General features: G+C 41.4%; 1 protein-coding gene across 1 annotated transcript in view; it reads left to right on the top strand.

Moving 5' to 3' along the window:
• Positions 1–7,427: 7,427 nt before the first annotated feature.
• Positions 7,428–19,738, top strand: part of SPSB4 (splA/ryanodine receptor domain and SOCS box containing 4) — a 64,462-nt gene continuing 52,151 nt past the window's right edge. Inside the window, exon 1 of the mRNA XM_054386143.1 lies at positions 7,428–8,146. Within this exon, the coding sequence (XP_054242118.1) occupies positions 7,453–8,146 (694 nt within the window). The 5' untranslated portion in view covers positions 7,428–7,452. The remainder of the gene's footprint in view (positions 8,147–19,738) is intronic.

Here is a 19,738-nt window from a genome sequence, read left to right as displayed (position 1 = left end):
CTGGAAAAAGTTGAGACATTGTACTAAGTCTGAAGCTTAAGCTAAGGGGCTAGATTTTCCCTGAACATGTTATTACAGATTCTTCAGTTGCAGTAAAACTCTGGTGAACAATTGGGAAGATACTCAGCCACATCTGAGGTTATCATTTAATGAATGCTCTGGTTTTGACATAAAATCTGTAGGAATATTGATCCTTTACAAAGCTAGAGGTAAAATGTAAAATAAATTGTCTAAAATAAAAAGTTAATCTAGGCAAAAGTAGAAATGCAATATTAAAGAGAGAAATTGCAATATTAAAACTTAATTATTCCTTGGGCTTTTAATCTTGCACAGTCTGACACCTATCCATTCCTTACTTGGTGAAGCATGGCTCAGTAGGAATGTAAAATGGCAAATGATCCTGTAAAATGCAAAGTGGAGCTGTGAAAACATAATTCTCAATTTAGCGTTAAGCCTTTTTCATGTGTTAATTTGCTCTTCTAATATAACTCTGACACTTGAATATTCAAAATGGCTATGTCAGTCATTTAGTAAAGATGGGAAGGTATTCACTGTAATAGAAGGGTGGCTGAAGGATGAAGAATGCATGATTGTGTGCCAGAAGGGCGAAGATGATGTAAGCAGCAACTCATGGCTCTACTGAATTTGTATGTGAGGCTCAGTTTTTCGCCATGGGGCAGCTTGGAGTGACAGGAAATTCACTCCATGGTCTGGTCTGCTGCCTAGAGGAGATGGTTCTACCTTTTATCTATTTTCTCTCTTCTTTCTTTCTGCCAGAGCAAGTGTTTACATGATTGTCTGATGTGCCAGATCAGAGGGCTTCCACGTGAAAATAACCTAGCAAAATAAAGTATGAGATTTTGCCCACCTCTTTTTAATGAGGCAGACCCATCTAAGGGCTATTTGAATGGAGGTGGCTGCCAGCGAAAAGGGGAGAATGAATAGATAGCAATGGGTAGAAAAAGGAACATTGCAGCTTGAACATCTTTAAGCTTATGGTAATTGTGGAATCACACAGGTATTCCTGTTAAATACAGTGAAAAAAGGAAATGTTTCCTTTCAGTAACTTCAGAACCCAAACTTTGCTGTTTATAAAAAGTACTTGCATGGTGAAAAAAAAGTGGTTTTTTGTCATCTTTCATGTTTCTTCAGAATATAAGTGTTTGCATCTAAAACCAGCTTTCAATACCAAAGAGGCAAATTCCAGAAGCACATGCAGAGACAAGGCATAAAACAAACACAAAACCTGAAATCCATCAGGGTTCCAAAGTACAGTAGATGGAAGTATTAAAACAATATACATTCTGCTGTATTTGGAGCTACTCAAGATTCTTTCTGAATTCTTCATCATATGACTAAACTGCTTCTAACTTGGATGGTACAGATGGTGTGGTATTTCAGATTATTCTAATTCCATAGCAGCTAAATGCATATTCTGTTTTAATAACAAGCTTATCTTGACTTTTGAAACAATTACGTTTTTGTAACATGACAAAAGAAGTTACTCTTGAGGGAGGAATGTCCTTGGGATTTTCAGGACTTGCATTCCTTTCAGGAATTGAAGAAGTCATGACTTACTGCTGCATTGTTCGTCCCACATGTTAAATGTCATATGCTAAGTGTGCATACAACATTTTATCTGTATAGCAGGAGGGTTCAGAGTATCCAAGCATTTTTGGCTGGTTGCATTGTTACTGTATATTCCCAGTTTGACAAAGGAAGCCAACATTGTTCAAAATGGGCAATAAGTCAACAATGTTGGATACCAGGATGTATAGCTGAATCCAAGCTGGCCAATTTTTTTATGGTGCCAAAATGTGCTTAATTCATTGTCCCCCTCAAAACAGTGTTGTCATGGTTATGTAGCTGTTTGCACACTGGGAACATAGTTGACAGACACTTGGCTTCGTGTCTGTACATTTGTCTGGATGGAGGTAAAAAAATCCTCGTTCTCAAACTTATATAAACCCTTCTTTATCAACTTGCCCAGCATTGCAGAGCTGATGCTCTTTTTCCTATTCCTCCTCTGGAGACACGTTAGGACCAGAGCAGTCAAACATTTAAGTTGTTGGCTCTGTTCAGGCATCTGGGGAATGAACAATTTTGGTACCCACAAAGAAGATAACCTTGGTTCAGAGCCTCCTGTTGCAAGTATCTTAGTGTTCAGGAGTCCTTGCTAGCTAGTGACAAAACCCAGGTTGGCAGGGAGGTGATAAGGAGGTTGGGGAGACTGCATGAAGGAAAAAAAACTCAGTGGGAGACAGTAAGAAAAAGAGTGGGAACTGCTGTGTAGAAGTTTGAAATGCCAGTAGATCAGGTCATCATCTTCCATTATTTCCAATAAACAGTTTCACTCTCAGCCCTTGGTTGGGACTCACCTAGCTGCTCTCATTTCTTTGGTGTCAATTTAACAGAATTAATGTAAGACTTAGTGTGTTCTTACTGTAGTTTTAAATTGCATTTATGTGGTGTCATTTCTTCCGTGTGTTTCTCAAGCTTTCTGCACATTAGTTCATAATCCAGGGGGAAGGATAACTGTGAATGCTGAAAGCTGACTTTGCAGAAAGCATGCTTTTTTTATCAGCAGTTATGTTCTACTGATGCCAGCATATTGAACTGTTAAAAAACACACCCTATTTAATTACAGCAAAGCAATGTCCCAGCAAGCCTTTCCCTGGTAAGTATAATTTGTGTTTTTATTGTGGATAATTTCCCTAAATATTTTGGCAGTCTGTATGAGGACACTGTTAAGCGACGTTGACATGCTTTTGCTGTTTGGATTTGGCTTGTTCTTTTTCTTGTACAGTAGGTTTAATCTAATCATCATACACTGACAAAGCAGCGAATTTAGCTTATGAGAACTAAGTCTTCTCAAACAGAGATTTCCAGTTGCTGAAGTAGCGTACTAATGTGGTCTTCTCTTCCCATGAAAGTACTACTTTATTTTCTACAAAACACCTGTTATGACAGGGATAACAGATGAAAAGTACTGTACAGTTGTAGTCAGTGAGTAGGTTTACTGGAGAGGTCATATATTAAGCTAGATGGAAGAATTTTCTTATTTTGTAGCTCTTGTGGTTTGAAAATACTGGAAGAGCAAAACTTTGGGAAAGCCTTCAAAGCAAAATTATACAGTAAAAATGTATGTTCTTAAATTGTAGAAAATATTTGTGTCTAGTGAGAAGATACAGGTAAGGAAATCCAGTTTTCAATAAGCAGTACAAGAGTACACGAACTCACAGCAGTTGAATGACGGTGCTGAGCTTTAGCAAGTTTTTATTAATTCAGGAGATGATGAACAGCCCAATAGTTCTGTAAATGGATTGAATAGTACATAATCTGCAAGGATTGATATTCTGTCCTTTTGGGTCCACCTGGAGCTTTTACTGATCCTGTGTGGTGTAGCCATCCAGTCCTGCAGACAAGAAGCCACTCTGGGGTACCTTTAACAGATGAGCTGAGAGTTGCTACATTTTGTCTTGGAGCATTTGCTCAGCTTTCCCAACAGCCTCTGGTGTGTGGTGGTTGTGCAGCTCAGTGGAGAGAAGCTGTGTGGAGATCCTGATGGTAGTGGTGGAACTATGACATTTCTGAGGCTTCTTCACTGCAAGAGTGATTTTTTTTTTTTTTTTTTTTTTAACCTGAGGAAGTAGGGAGGCAGGCTGGGCCCTGGTAAACATTCCTCCAAGAGTAGTTTCTGAGGACAGGCTGATGCTTCTGTTGCCCTTCCTTGCCTCGGTGTGGGTCTCTGCCATCTACTTGATGTAAATGGACAAGATGCAGACAAGAAATGGGAATAGATGATCTTGTTTTTGAGACAGATTGCTCCTTCAAGGAATCAACAGGACTGTTGTGAGCTGCCAGGAGGACTTTCAGTGCAAGTACCTCCCTGTGGAGCTTATGTTAATGTTGCATGAGTTGTGAGCAGGAGGCATGCATTGCAACCCCTTACTGCCTCATCAAAATTTTCATGTTGGCTACTACAGATGGAAAATCCCAGGCTCCAGTTTGTGCCCATTGCCTCTTATCCTGTTTCTGGGCACCACCAAAAAGAGTCTGGCCCCAACCTCTTGACATCCACGCTTTAAATATTGATAATCATTGAGAAAATTCCCACTCGGTCATCTGCAGGTTAAACAGCCCTGGGTCTCTCAGCCTTTCTTCATCTTTGTAGCCTTCTGTTGAGCTCTATCCAGTAGTTCCTTGTCTCTATTGCTCTACTGGTATAAGTGATTAGATGTTGTTTCTTTTTTTTTTTTAACTTATTTTATTCCTTTTTTCCTGTTTGCTTGTTCAAGCCTGCTAACACTTGAATGACATTAGTATGGGTATACCTAACCTTCTAGCAGAGGCTAAGAACATCTACCAACTGGGATGCAAGAGAGGGTTGTGTGGTGGGTGGCAGAAAGCACTCGCTTGACAGGTAGGTTTTGAGCTGTACCACTGCTTAGGAGCTGCTACATCCTGAATGCATCAGTGGCTAAGTTTTTTATACCACTGTTCAGTTCTGTGTCCATACTTGGCTATTTGGCAAAATGTTGCATTAAACATTAAATTATGTGATAATGTCTGTGTATGAAGAAACACCTAATAATGCTGTAAGCTATGGTTTCAAACATAAGTACTTACTGAACAAATCCTGGAGTAAAGGCACTGTGTGCATGTATCAAGGTACTTCCAATGATGTGTTTTGTTCCTCTGAATTACCAGTATATCTAGTAGAATTACTGTTCTATATGTTAGCAGCCTATTTGTGTTGCGATTCGGACACATAAGGAGGAATGTCTGTGGCTTGCCAAGCAAGTCACTTCAGTGTTTGTGATCTGTGATGTGCCAGGAAAATGTCTGCGACAAGTTTAGTTTCTCATGTGATCAGGAAGTGATACAGGGGGATGCACCAAGGACTTCCCCAGCTTCTCCCATCAGCACCCTGACAGGAATGTGGCAGTTGCCTAGTGCTTTTAAAGAGGAAATTTTCAAAGGCATATAGAGCTAAATCTCAACAGAAAGTACTGAGGTTCCCTTGGACCATCTGACCTTTTCCCTTTTCGAATCCTTCTCTCAAGCTCAAATAGTCAAGCACTTTCTTGAAAGGAACTGTGCAGTCCCTAAGGACACATCCTCCTAGGGAAGCTTGGTGTTTGCTCCCTCTTGCTTCTTTGTGTGTATATTAGCATTACATTTAATTTTCTCCTAGGATTATTAGTGTGAAGTAAAGCATTGAAATTTCAGTGGGCCAGATTTGCCATTGACCTTTGAAACAACCTGTGAGTGCTTCTGCAAGAATGGAAATTGCATGAAATGAAATGCAATTACTGTTTAAACCTTCAGATTTCTTTTACATGGTCTGGAAAGGAGGAGTAGAGATCATTTAAGCTGATCTTATGTGGGGAGCTCCTTTGTGGTGTTCAGGATCAATCTGCAAGCATGGCACGAGGGCCTTTGGGGGCTTGTGTTTGGTTTTGATTTTTAAAGATTAAAATCAGGTGCAAAGAGGTGGCAGTTTTGTGTTCAGAAGTTCATATGTATACCCATATGGGATTAGCCATCTGAAAAAAATATTTTTGTACACATGGATTTGAACAATCAATTTTTTTTACTTTATTATTTTGGAAAGAAAACTTTCACATAACAGACATTGTTTCGCTTCTGTGTTTAATCATGCAGGAAATGCTTTATACAGTATTTGGCATTGTAAATAATGCAAAGAATTAATTCACTTCTAAAACATGGTCAGGTGGTAAATTTAACAGATGTTCCTTTTCCTAGACTTCAATTTTACTTCCTTCTGTTTTGCCCTCTTTCAGACATGATCTTTGTGAAGAGGGTAGGAGTTCTTTAAAAGGATGAATATGGACTTGTCACCAAGTCAAGTCATGCAGGATGTGTTTTGCAAGACACTGATGCCCCTGTCTTGTACTTCATGAAGACCAGCTGTCACCTAGACTGGTGGTTTTTGCTTCTTCTGAAATGCTTCATCACTCTGTCAGTAAATAAACAGCGTGGGTCTACTCAGCTATATTTGGACGTTCCTGGGCTCGGCACTTACTCTGCTAGAAGACAGAAGTACATCTGCTGGTGCAGATACTTTATTTGATCTTGTGTCAATCAGCTATTTGAGTTTACAAGACTTTGTCTTCATTTTTATTCCTTTAGTACTTTTAAAGGTTCTTGGTTTCCCTTTGCACTCTACCTGAGCTCAAAAATGTGAATGAATGTAACTTATCTAGGCCAGAAAGAATCTTTCCTGGGTGTTTTTTGACTACCAGCTAAATGGCCACATTTGGCCATGGAAGCACAGAATCATAGAATCAAGAAGGTTGGAAGAGACCTCAAAGATCGAGTCCAACCTGTCACCTTAAACCTCATGACTATCTAAACCATGGCACCAAGTGCCACGTCCAGTCCCCTCTTGAACACCTCCAGGGATGGTGACTCCACCACCTCCCTGGGCAGCCCATTCCAATGGCCAACCACAGAAATCATGTATTTCGTAATAGTGTATTCTCCTTCATGTATCTTACTGTGTTCATCCTTCTCATCAGCCTAATACTGAAATATGGAAAATATGGAATAGTGTGCTGCCCGTTAGAAAAGTCTGCCAAAGAACTGAAGGTACCATTTTCCATTTGCCCTTCCATGGCTCCTCTTCCTTCATTCCCCTTTCCCTCTGTTTTTTTTATTATTGTTGTTGTTTTGTTTCATATTGTTTTTCCTCCCAATCTCCTTTATAAAACAGCTAAAGCTTGATGATGTTTCTAAATTATTATTTATTTAATAAAAAAAAAATTAAGGATATAGGGTAAGTAAAATCATTTGGTTTTGGCTTCATTTGCTTTAGTAACACAGAAGCTGAAGCCCTGTGTTGCCAGGGCTCAGGGGAGAGAACAGCTAGAAATAACAGGAGCTTCTAACACTGCTTTTTTCTAAGACTAAGTGAAAGTGAAGCTACCAGTGAACATAAAGTTTATTGCTGTTGCTGGGGAATGGTGTAGGGCTTCTTCAGCGTGACTGTGAACTTGGCCAGACAGAATAGGTGGAAGGGCAGAAGGTGGGGAATGTCTCCATCCCATTATGAATTAGAGGAAATGACTGTCTGCTCTCTGCATGCTGGTGGGCTCTGTATCCTGCTGGCAGGCTGGTCAGTGCTGTAGGACATGGGACAAAAAGTGGTGAACTGTCAACTTTGGTGTGTAAAATAACTACTGGGGATGAGAAGAAGTTCTTTAATAATATGCTGTGGGGTTTCTGTTGGCTTTCTTTAACTGGAAACTTTCTACTTTATTTCAGGAGTGTTTTTTCTCTGAAAACATTGCTGCTAAAAAGTTCCAAACAGGAGAAGTAACTCCAGTCAGCTTGTCAGGTCACTGGCTCAGTGTAAAAGCGCTTTCATGAGGTAACATTGGGCCAAAGTCAACTTTTCCTTCTCCTTTGTAAATCTGCAGCCAAGCAATGGGCCAGAAAATCTCAGGGAGCATAAAGTCTGTGGATGTGAGGGAGCCCCCGTACAGACCTGTTAAACGAGAGCTGAGAGGCCCAGATTTTTGCAAGCCGGCGCGACTGGACATGCTGTTGGATATGCCCCCTGCCAAGCTGGAGGTCCAGTATAAACACGCTTGGAACAATGAGGATCGTTCCTTAAATATATTTGTAAAGGAAGATGATAAACTGACTTTTCATAGACACCCAGTTGCCCAAAGCACGGACTGCATCCGGGGCAAAGTTGGCTACACGAGAGGCCTCCACGTCTGGCAAATCCACTGGCCCACGAGACAACGGGGAACTCACGCGGTGGTGGGTGTCTCCACGGCTGAAGCTCCGCTGCACTCGGTGGGATACACGTCATTGGTTGGTAGCAATAGTGAATCGTGGGGCTGGGATCTGGGACGCAACAAACTCTACCACAACTGTAAAAACCAGCCTGGGATCACGTATCCTGTATTTTTGGAACCGGACGAGTCTTTTGTACTCCCAGACTCCTTACTGGTGGTTTTGGATATGGACGAAGGGACGCTTAGCTTCATGGTAGATGGACAATATCTTGGAGTGGCCTTCAGAGGACTAAAAGGGAAAAAACTTTACCCCATAGTCAGTGCAGTTTGGGGGCACTGTGAAATTACAATGAGATACATCAACGGACTTGACCGTAAGTGTTAACTCTACTTCATTACACTTCCGACTTTGCAGCATGTTTTTCTTTGTAGATTTGCCATGTGATTCTGTGAGTAGTGTGTGCTGAGGGGGAGTGGGCTGTCCACAGTGAATGGATTGCATCCCATAGTTTGTGTCCACAACTGTTGTGTGTCTGGTGGTATGGACTGTATCAAAATATCTTGCCTTTTGTCAATATTGTGACAAGGAATCTGTGGCAAGTAGAGTGGCAAGAAATCTGTATCCATAGAAAGTGAATAGGCTAAGGAAAGATCTTGAGCAACTTCCTGGATTTATTTAACAGTAAATCCGTTGTTTATTGGAGGATGTGTTTTAAATCTATGGTTTTCAAATAGGATTTGTGGATCTTGTAAGATTTCCTGTAGTAATGGGAACTTGTAGATGGTGTGCATAAACATACTTGAATCCAGGCCAGTAGGCTTTCTTTCCATACTTGCCTTTCCAAGACCCTCAGGAGCAGCTGTGGATCCCCAGGAATTTGGGAGCTCGGGTCAAATACTGTTTTCAGCAGTTTCTGTGAATGGGAGCTCTGTTCCTTGTTCACTTCAGAAGGTGCTCTCATAGGGTACTTTCATCTCCAGAAATGTGGGGTTTGGGATAAGCAGTACTATTTTTGAACCAGAGGGGTCAGATCAAATTAAATCATAATATAGTAAGGAGCAGCATATTGCTGCTGTGACCTTGTAGTAGTAGCCCACCAGAAGATGAGTTGCAGAACTGGGTCTTGTCCAGTGTTTGGAAAGATGTGTGCTCTGCCAGGTCCCTAAATGCAGCACGGTGTGCATTTAGTCATTCCTCAACTTAGTCTGGTATAAAGAGAATAATGGCCAGTGTGCAACACGTGCCTTTCAAGTGGTGATTTCTAAAGGAATTTACCATACTTTTTAATTAGGACAGGGTGGTCTAATTTTTTTTCTGTGAAAAATTAATTCTCTGCTCATTAGCCTGATGTCTGACATACAAAGTAGAAACATAATTAAATACTTTGAACCTGTTGAGGATTATCTCCTCATAAACATCTGTAATAAGCACGGGGGGAAAAAAAATCTTTATCCACAGAAGCCTTGTAGGTTATTACAGCCAGATGCTAAATGGCAGCTTCCTGAGTACTTTCATACGGGAGAAATACAGGAGGACTGTTAAGTATTTTGAAATTACTCAGACACTGCAGAGAGTGCTGTGCTGACAGCTTTTTTTGTTTTGTTTTTTTGGAGGGTGGTAGGGGAGAGATCCTTCTACAAAATGAATATTTGTGTGCAAAAGCAGTTTTTATAATACTGGGAATATCTGCCAATCTAAGAAAAGTACGGCTTGGCTTGGTCCACCACATCCACACAAAGAAGTGCTCTGCATTCCTTATGTAGCCTTCACAGGGCTACTCAAGGGAGCTCTGGAAGGATGAAAACACAGGAGGAGGATGTGAATGAGTGTGGTAGAAATTACAAAAGAAAAGGGGCTAAGTAGAGAAGGATAGCTGTGGCCTGTGAGATGGCAGAGAAAAAAATTCCCATCCGGTTTCTCGTGGGATAACTTTTCTGGAAGAGGCAGGATAGGTTCCTAAACTATCCCAGAGAAAGTCATAGTAGTAATTTTTATTTTGAGCACTAAATCAAGACTGAAAGTAAACTTGTAAACTAAACTTCTATGTAGGCCTATGTGTTCATCTGATCATGTGAAGAGGAAGTTTAAAGCCACTTTGCCGTGGGGCAGTTTGACATCCTGGAATCACATCATTTGTTATCACATGTTCACTGATCCATTACTGTCCTGCAACAAAAGCAGCATTCAAGAAACCAAAGTAGCTGGTTTAGCTGGTACTCTGAAGCAAACACACCTTATCTTTTCTGCTCAAAGTGTTTCTGTCCAGCCAGTCTTTGTGCAGCAGTGCAAGTCTGGTCGTGGCAGCCTTCATGTTCAACTCCCGCAGCACTTGATATTTCACAGGGTTTTACAACTGTTCTTTCAATGTGAAAATTGGAGTAGATCTTGAACAGTGAGATGCTTGTGTGCCTTCAAAAATATTTCAACATACTTGTGTGGAGAGGTTTTGTTGTTATTGTTTGCCTGCTTTTTAACCTTACAAATTCTCCTTTGTTGTTGTGGTTCTTCCCTGGAAATGTCTCACACTGCTGATTGCAGCTTTTAGTAAATCTGATAATGGCGACTTTGCTGTTCTGAGAACTGTGCTGTCAAACAGTGACTTGTAAGTTGCTATTTAGTGATTGATGGTTCCTGCTCAGAATGCATACCACAGCTTGAAGTGGTTGTTTGTGTGGTGTCTTACAGCGCAAATGAAGACCCTGACCACAGGGATTTCTAGTGTTTTCAATGCTTGCTGTTTAAAAGGAAGACCTCTGAATACTTTGAAGGCCTATGCATTTCAGTTGCCTGGCAAAGAGTGAAAGGCTTGCAGGAGTGGAAGAGTGAAAGGGTGAAGTGATGGGCTTGTGCAGCTGCAGTGAACTTTAACATATGTCATAGTGGTATAGAGGCCATGCAGGCTTTGTAGTATGTCAATTACTGCGTAGATGGCAGAATCAGAGAATGATAAGGCTGTGGGTCAGCAGAACCTGTGCCCCCTCTGGATAGTGCTCGTACGATAACGCTGTAATTACAATCAATTGTAGTTCTTCTAGCTGCATCTGATGCCCAGAGCTTTGAGCTCTGTAATACTTTGAGGATCACATGATCATGTGCTGTGACTTTCCCAAGACAGTTTTTCACTCGTTTGAGAGACTCAAGAGTTGCAAATACTTGTTAGGGTTTGGGAGGGAAGGCAGGGAACAGGATGAAGAATGCTTATCGGAATCACATTGAGTTCTTTCCAGGACAAAGTTCTTGGGTTAAATGCTATCAGCATTTGCCACACTGATGTTTGCCTAGTGCCTGAGTTTTACAGAATTTTGCACCAGACTTCTGACTCATTGCCTACTGAAACTATTACAGGCACCAAATAATGTAAATGCAGTATATGTTGATTTTCACAGAATGTTTTCAGATGCTCTTTTCATCAGGGTATGTTGCATGCTTAAAAAGAGCTAAGCAATTTGTATGAGTTTTCTGGTGAGGAGTCCTGGAGACTGTTTATAGGCTGGACAGAGAAACAGCAAAACCACTTCTGTATAGATATACATTGCAGATCATGACTGATACGTGAGTCCCTGTGTGTTTAAACAAAGCGGTGCAAGGACAGTATAACAGTGCCATAGTGGAAAACCTGGTCATTGAGTAGGTGAGTTGAACACAGTGATTTATTTTGATCTGACAGAGAACAATCAGAGTACTTCTGGAAGTCAAAACACTTTTAATAAGCATGCAGTATAGGTCCGACTGCCCTATTCTGAACCAATGCGGAAGACCAAAGCAGATGATCTGTATTCTGTATATAATAATCACCTGGAGTCCTGTTTCCAGCCCTGGAGTCCTGAGCACAGGAAACACATGTACCTGTTGGAGTGGGTCAAGAGGAGGTCACAAAAATGATCCAAAGGCTGCAACCCCTCTGCTGTGAGGACAACTTGAGAGAAGAAAAGGCTCCAGGGAGACTTTATTGTGGCCTTTCAGTACTTAAAAAGGAACTGTAAGAAAGATGGAGACGGACTTTTTAGCAGGGCCTGTTGTGACTGGAAAAGGGGTGACAGTTTTAAACTAAGAGGAGATTCAGACTAGATAGAAGGAAGACTTTTTTTTTTTTTTTTTTTTTTATGCTGAGGGTGGTGAAATGCTGGCTTAGGTTGCCCAGAGAGGTGGTAGAAGCTCCATACCTAGAAACATTCGAGGTGAAGTTAGATGGGGCTCTGAGCAGCCTGCTGTAGTTGAAGGTGTCCCTGCTCACTGCAGGAAAGTTGGACCTTTAGAGGTCCCTTCCAGCTCAAGCCATTCTATGATAATACGTGATCCATAGACACAGAATTTCATAGTGCAGGTCATAGGTACAAAATTTAGAAGGCAGGAGGAGATTGCAGAAAGCTTTTATTTATTCCCCCCCTTTTTTTCCTCAGCCATCCTTGTGTGCCATTGATTGAAATGAAGCACTGAGTGCTGGTTAGAGTGTTTGTAGACTTCTGTAGGTCTTAGGGAGCCATCTGGCACCCACACATCAGCACAGAATACTCTAACTAGTGTCATGAAGAAACGTCTGCAGTGTGCATCAGCACTGACATTCTGGCCATCCCTAAAAATGCCTGCTGGTAGTGCTTTCTAAGTTCTACATTCTGTAACATGCATTCTTGCTGAAAGTGCAGTGCTGGCTGCTACAGCTCCTGCTTTGGAGAGAAGCATCTGGGTGGGATACATTTTGGAATACGTCCTAACAGAGACACTGTCTCCATGTGATGGTGACAACTTCAAAGAAAGCTACAACTTAGAAAACTCTTGTTTAAACTCTTAACTGTTGTGCATTTCACAGAATTGCAGAACCGTAGGGGTTGGAAGGGACCTCAAAAGATCGCCTAGTCCAACCCCTCTGCCAGAGCAGGAGCACCTGGCGTGGGTCACACAGGAATGCATCCAGGTGGGTTTTGAATGCCTTTGTAGAAGGAAATTCCACAACCTCTATGGGCAGGCTGTTCCAGTGCTCTGTCACCCTCACAGTGACACAGCTTGGACAGCAGCACTGTGCTCTGGGTTAGGAACTGGCTGGAGGGCCGAGCCCGGAGAGTGGTGGTGAATGGTGCCACATCCAGCTGGCAGCCTGTCACTGGTGGTGTCCCCCAGGGATTAGTGCTGGGCCCCATCCTGTTCAATATCTTTATTGATGATCTGGATGAGGGGATTGAGTCCATCATCAGTAAATTTGCAGATGACACCAAGCTGGGAGCAGGTGTTGATCTGTTAGAAGGTAGAAGGGCTCTGCAGAGGGACCTTGACAGGCTGGACAGATGGGCAGAGTCCAACAGGATGGCATTCAACAAATCCAAGTGCCAGGTGCTGCACTTTGGCCACAACAACCCCATGCAGAGCTACAGGCTGGGGTCAGAGTGGCTGGAGAGCAGCCAGGTGGAAAGGGACCTGGGGGTACTGGTTGACAGTGGCTGAACATGAGCCAGCAGTGTGCCCAGGTGGCCAAGAGAGCCAATGGCATCCTGGCCTGCATCAGGAATAGTGTGGCCAGCAGGAGCAGGGAGGTCATTGTACCCCTGTACACAGCACTGGTTAGGCCACACCTTGAGTACTGTGTCCAGTTCTGGGCCCCTCAGTTTAGGAAAGATGTTGAATTGCTGGAGCATGTCCAGAGAAGGGCAACGAGGCGTGGAGAGGCCTTGAGCACAAGCCCTATGAGGAGAGGCTGAGGGAGCTGGGACTGTTTAGCCTGGAGAAGAGAAGGCTCAGGGGAGACCTCATTGCTGTCTACAACTACCTGAAGGGAGGTTGTAGCCAGGAGGGGTTTGGTCTCTTCTCCCAGGCAACCAGCACCAGAACAAGAGGACACAGTCTCAAGCTGCGCCAGGGGAGGTTTAGACTGGAGGTGAGGAGAAAGTTCTTCACAGAGAGAGTGTACTAGTTCATGTTTTAACCTACAGACCCTTCTTGGAGTGTTTGGTACTTACCAACAAGGGTCTTTGGGCTTTCTGAGATGTAACTGAGCAATGCCCTGAAGCATATAGCCTGTTTTTTAACATTTGTGACTATTTACATCTCCCAGTGAAATAAAAGTATTATTCCAAGTATGTGCTTCAAACTTAGCTACCATGAGTGAATAGGTGGATCAAAGCAAACACCCAAATGGGAGTCCTGGGGTCCTGTTTTTACATGCCAGCAGCCTGTTCACTGTACCTGCAGTGAGCTCATGCAAGCATAAAACTGAGGATGTTTGGAGAATATTGGTTCAGTTCAGGGAGCTGTATCTGCTCCTGCATAGAGGCCTGGGAACAGGAATTCGTGTTTGAATCCTGCACTCCCTTTCCACTTCAAGTTGCCTGTGGGAAGGGTGATCCCTTTGGTTCTTTCTGAGGCTTAGCTTCTGAGGCTGCCTGTGCCACCACAGTTTACTGGGGAGAAGCTTTGTGCCATAGGTGTGGTGGATGGAGGGAGGAAGGAGGGGGCTCAGGGCACATCCCATGCCATTTGCTGATGGAAGTACAGAAGGTTTAGGATGCAAGGCCAGTTTGAAACTTTTGCTCTTGGCCTTAAAGAAGATCACAACTTACCCCTTGATCCCCTTCAGATATTAGGTTGCATGTGTCTGATGTGAAATAAGGATGATGTTTGTAAACTAAAATAAAATCTTTGGAGCTATGGAGCTAAGCACAACCTCTTTCCCCTTTACTACTGTTCCCAGTTTGGTTTTATTCATGTTGATCTTTCTATAACCTATCAGAAATGCTAACTATAAATATGGACTCTTCGCGTCAGAGGCCTTTTTACCATGAATAAATGTAAGTCAAAATTGCAGAATTGGTAACTGCTAGGAGAAATACATTATCTCTCATCAGACTCTCTGGGTTTTCCCCACAAATAGTTTTCAATGAATTTTTTAAAGGAATGTGTTCTTTTATTTATCTAAACCTGTTTAGTTTATATTGCATTTATATCATACATTAGTCTGGGGATCTCAATGAAAATAATATGCTCGAAAACCCAGTATTGCTAAACTTCAGGAAGAATTTTCCTTACAGACATGCAATCAGAGGATGCAGCAGTAGTAATTTAGCAGCTAATGCTGTGAAGAAGCAATCTTAGCTTTTGAGATAATTTAACAGGAAACAGCAGTTTTAGTTCCTATTTCAGGAATGAGATTGGTTTTGGGTTTTTTTTTTTTTGTCTTCTTCCACATGTGCCCCCCTTCCTGGAGTTGAGTGCATTTCTTGTCCTTTAATTTGCTGAAATTTTAATTCTCAACCTTTTCTCCAACACATTATCACTAGAATATGCCACTAGGTTAATTGTTTTGTTTCGTTTTTTTTCCCAGCTACCTTTTGCCCCTTCCTGGTGGTCTCTTCATGAAGTATCTTTCCAAGATACCCTTTTTTTTCCCCAATCCCGGTCCTCCTCCTTCTTTCTCCCTTCTCCAACTGAATTTCTCTTTTATGTTACTACACTCTTATTAAATTCCTACCTGGCTTCTTTCTTTTCTTTTCAGATAGGGCAGTGTTTGTTACTAGGAAGAGTAGAACTTCTAGTTAGGTGAGTGTTGCTCTTCAGAGGAAGGACATTTCAGGTTTTGGAGTATGACTTCAGCTGTAATGATAAATGATCTTTGTCTTTTGGGGTGAATGTCAAATAGTTACATTTTTTCATTTGCATAACATAATTGTAACCATGCAGAGGATCATCTCATTATCTCAGATAAGTAGCAAACAGTTCCTTATGAAAGTATGAAGCCAGAAAGACCTTCTCAAGTTCCTACACTTCTGTATATTTCTGACCTATTAAGACCTCCAGTGGTAGAGATTCCTCAGGCAATCTAAGGCACTCATTCGCCTTACAGATAACAGGGGCTTTCCTCCCTTGCACTCTAGTCTAGTTTGCTTATTTAGCAGGGAATCCAGTTACCATTGACCTAAAAGACAAGAAGGTGCTGGCGTACTTCATTTTCAGTAGCTTTTAATGCTAAGACCAAGCATCAGCAGTCCACAGCTGTGTTACAATTTGTTCTCATCCTGACATACCTGGGCTTTTTCTTCCTGCTTTGATTCATAAAAATGCCGTGGCAAATCGGATAGTTTTAAGGGGGAAGGGGAAAAAAAAAAAAGAAAGCATGTTAGTATGTTCTGATTGTGTTTCCACCGATTCCTCATGTATCCTGTGTGATGGTTTGAAACTGTCTTTTTAAATTTTCCTTGCAAAGTTCAGAACAGAGAAAGTGAAAGAATGTAAATAAGTCACTATTGGGTGTAAGAAAGCAAAATAACGATTGTTCTAAACACTTCCATTGGATAGATAGAAATGTTTAAGAACTATTACCCAAAACAAAGTAGGCACTCTGCACATTCTGCGTTCTGCAGTGGGGGCAGTTGCTGGGCTGTCTGGCTGCTGTTTCTTCTTCTCCTCTGGCTGAAGATAACACGTACTGACCTTGGCAGCTAAGTTAACAACTTTCTGTTTAACTAACTCTGCTTCTCTGTCCAGGGGGGTCTGGGGGGAAGCTCCTGGGAGAGAGAGAGGCCCCTTTGGGAGGGTCCCCTTGGGGGGAAGCAAAGGGAGATCGGTTGTGCTTTTCTGTTGATTGTATATATTTGTGAATGTTGTGAATTTTGCATATTTGTATATATTCATTGCATTTCATCGTAGATTTTAGACTCTGCTTGTAAATACAGCCTTCATTTGCTTCCAGACTGAGCTAGCCTGGTTATTGTTGGTGGGGGGGGAATTTCAGCTCACACCGACATGTTTGCATGTTTGTTCTCAAAATTGAAGTCAAATCTTCTGTAATCTAAAGTTACACTTTGAATATTGTATTTATTACTCTAAAATATCAGTTAGAAATCTGATAGCCTTGCTTAATCCTGTTATGAATATGCTTGAGCTGTGATGCTGGAATTGCTCAACAATGTGAACTAATTGTCACAGGTTTGTTTTAGAAGTGGAACTTTGTAAAGGGAGTTTATTTTCAGATTTGCTTTAGCTGTATTGCTATTAGATATTGTTCAGCTCCAGTATCCAATCTCCAGTGCAAATAGTGATGCTTCTGCAATGCATTATCCAGTGAGATGTTTACGTTATTGCAAAAAAAGTGTATGTTTTGTCCATTTTTATTATGAGTTCATACAAGTTTCCTTCTAAGTTACATTTCTCCTTAAAATACTACTTTATTTGTGTCTCTAGCCATGGAAGTTTCTTACTTTCTCTAAACATGGAATTGTTTTGGTTGGAAGAGATCTATGAGATCATCAAGTCTAACTGTTAGCAAGCTCTTTCTGCAAATGGTCTCTTTTTCTTCTCTTCAAGACAATGTAGCTATCTCAAGACAGAGATAGCAACCTAATTTCTAGTTTGGGCTCAGAGTGAATACCATTTAAAAGAGATAAACATGAGAAGACCCAATCTTCCTGGTGTATGTTTTGGTGAGTGGCAGTTTATGTACCAGTCTTCAGATTACAGCAAACCCCATGTTTTTTATGGGAAATATAGAGGCAAGGTGACCTAAACCAAGCATGGCCAGAAATGTTATCATGTTTTGCAAATGGTTCTGCTGAAATTAGTGATGATGCTGTCTGCCTCCCTGTGTAAACGAAGGGAAGGCTGCCCCAGCAGTGACGCTGTTAAAGTAATGCCGAGGCTGTAAAGTCAAAACTCTTAAGAAGCTGGCAAGTGGCAGAATGAGATTTGCTTATTTGTAGCTGTAATTCCAAGCTTGGCAGCCTTCAGCTGTAGTGTGTTCCATTTTCTCCCAGTTAGTGTTTTGCTCTGTACAAGGCTGTGAGTTCTGCTGCAGATTGTCCTTTTCTGTTGCTTTCCTATCAGCAGTTTTTCATTGAATCTTCTCTCTCCAGTCCTCTGTGTATCTGTGCTGTTGTTTGGTAATTTCCCCTGTATAGCCGGTGGGGAAACCTGACAGAGCATGATAGTCCCTGTGTTCTCGGGTTCAAGTTTGTGTTGCCCTTTGAAGATAACAAGTGAAAAGTTATGCTAGTGAGGATAGGGCTGGATCAAAGTTCCCCCTCATCTCAGCTACATACAGAGAATTCAAATAACCTTAATCTTTCACTTTAAACTGTTATGGAGTGGGACTGATGATCTGATCTGTCTTCAGGCCTGTTATCAAACTGGATTTTTGATGAAAAAGCTCTGACACTAGAAGTGTGAAATGTGACATTTCAGTTTTCAGCACTTAAACTTGGAGATGAGACAGAGGAGGTATTAGAAGTTATTGACACAACTGAACTTTCTATACAAGAACTATGACAATTCTTCTAGTTGTTGAAACACTTAAAAACCTTGGTGGTGAAATACAGAAGATAAAACTAAGACACTCCTAAGAGGATTTCTGTTGGTAATTTGAAACTGACCATTTGGTAGAGTCTTCTGTGTGTGTTGGCCAGGATTTTCTGCCTGACTGTTTTGGAGTTGCATGTCTTCAGCATCAGTCCTAGGAGTGTCTGTTACAGTGGGAAGATTATTCAACAGCAGCATTGGATAAATTGACTTTGGGTAATGCTTGTTCAGAGTGGGCTTTGCAGGCAGTAGTTGTGAAGCAGGTGTCTGGTGTTGCCTCAGATCAGTCAAAGCTATACCTGTATTTTTCCATGGGCATGCCTAAGATAACAAAAGTTCCATAGATGTGTCCCACTCACATCTGTTCTGGTGTCCCAAGCATAAGAGGGACATCAAACTGCTGGAGTGGGTCCAGAGAAGGGCCCCAAAGATGATCAGAGGGCTGGAGCACCTCACCTATGGGGGCAGACAGAGAGTTGGCTGTTTAGCCTGGAGGAAGAAGGCTCCAGGGGGACCTGCTGCTGCCTTTCTCTACTTGAAGGGGCCTACAAGAAAGCCAGGAAGGGACTTTGTACAAAAGCTTGCAATGATAAGATGAGAGGGAATGGATTTAAGCTTGAGGAGGGTAGATTTAGACTAGATACTAGGAAGAAATTCTCTGCAGTGTGAGTGGTGAACACTGGAACAGGTTGCCCACAGGTCATGGATGCCACCTCTGTGGAGGTGTTCAAGACCAGACTGGATGAGGCCTTGAGCAACATGATGTAGTGGAAATGTCCTTGCCCATGGTGGAGGTGAGGGTTTTAACTAGATGATGCTTAAGGTTCCTTCCAACACAAAGCATTCTATGAATCTATGAACATTTCTTTATGGAAGTAATGAACTTTCAGATCTGGCATATCTTTAGATTGGTTTATTTTCAGAAGAGAAAATTACTTACTAGCTCCGTCTCTGTCAATTTCCTATTAGTGGTTGGCCAGACAAATTATCTTCTCTGGAATAAGTCATATTTATGAAACTAAAATGTATTTTGAACATTTTAAAAAGGATAGTTTGCGATTGAGGTTTTCACAATTGCATTTTCTCACAACAGATATTCTTATTTCTACAGCGTGCTGTATCTTCATTGCAAATGAGAATTCATGCCTGTGTGTATTGTTTGGACATGAATTTTAAAGGAGACATGCTTCTGCTTTTCAATAAAAAGTAACTGAATGTTTAATAACATTGTTCTTTTGTATGTCACATGTGTATGGTTGTTAGTATGCCAGAAATCCTTGCTACAGTATCTTGAAGCTAAAAAAAAAAAAAAAAGCTTCCCTTTTATGGTTTCAGCAAGCTTGACAGCTATAGTATATTTAACCAAGACAAAATTATTAGATTAATTTAGATCCTTATCCCCTTCCTCATTTCTTGTACTCCCTACCTTTTATTTTTTTGGCACTCTCATAACCACAGAGCCTGTAACTGTTCTCAAAAACACACTCCTGTCTATCAAAACAAAAGAGTGTGGGCTTATATCCCAAACTGAAATGTTTTATGCTTCTGAAGAGGCCTCTTGATTTTACTAAATAAAATTTTATCAAGTAAAAAATGCATTTTGGAGAGACTCCTTTAAAGATATTTATCATTAAAGGTTTAAGAATTAGTCTTTTTTTTTAAGCACTTAGTGATTTTTTTTTAATCCAGA

The sequence above is a fragment of the Indicator indicator genome, chromosome 13 (genome assembly GCF_027791375.1).
Source record: "Indicator indicator isolate 239-I01 chromosome 13, UM_Iind_1.1, whole genome shotgun sequence".
In the NCBI taxonomy this organism is placed as follows: Eukaryota; Metazoa; Chordata; class Aves; order Piciformes; family Indicatoridae; genus Indicator; species Indicator indicator.
The sequence above is the reverse complement of the archived record's forward strand: the minus strand, read 5'-3'. Positions and strand labels throughout refer to the sequence as shown.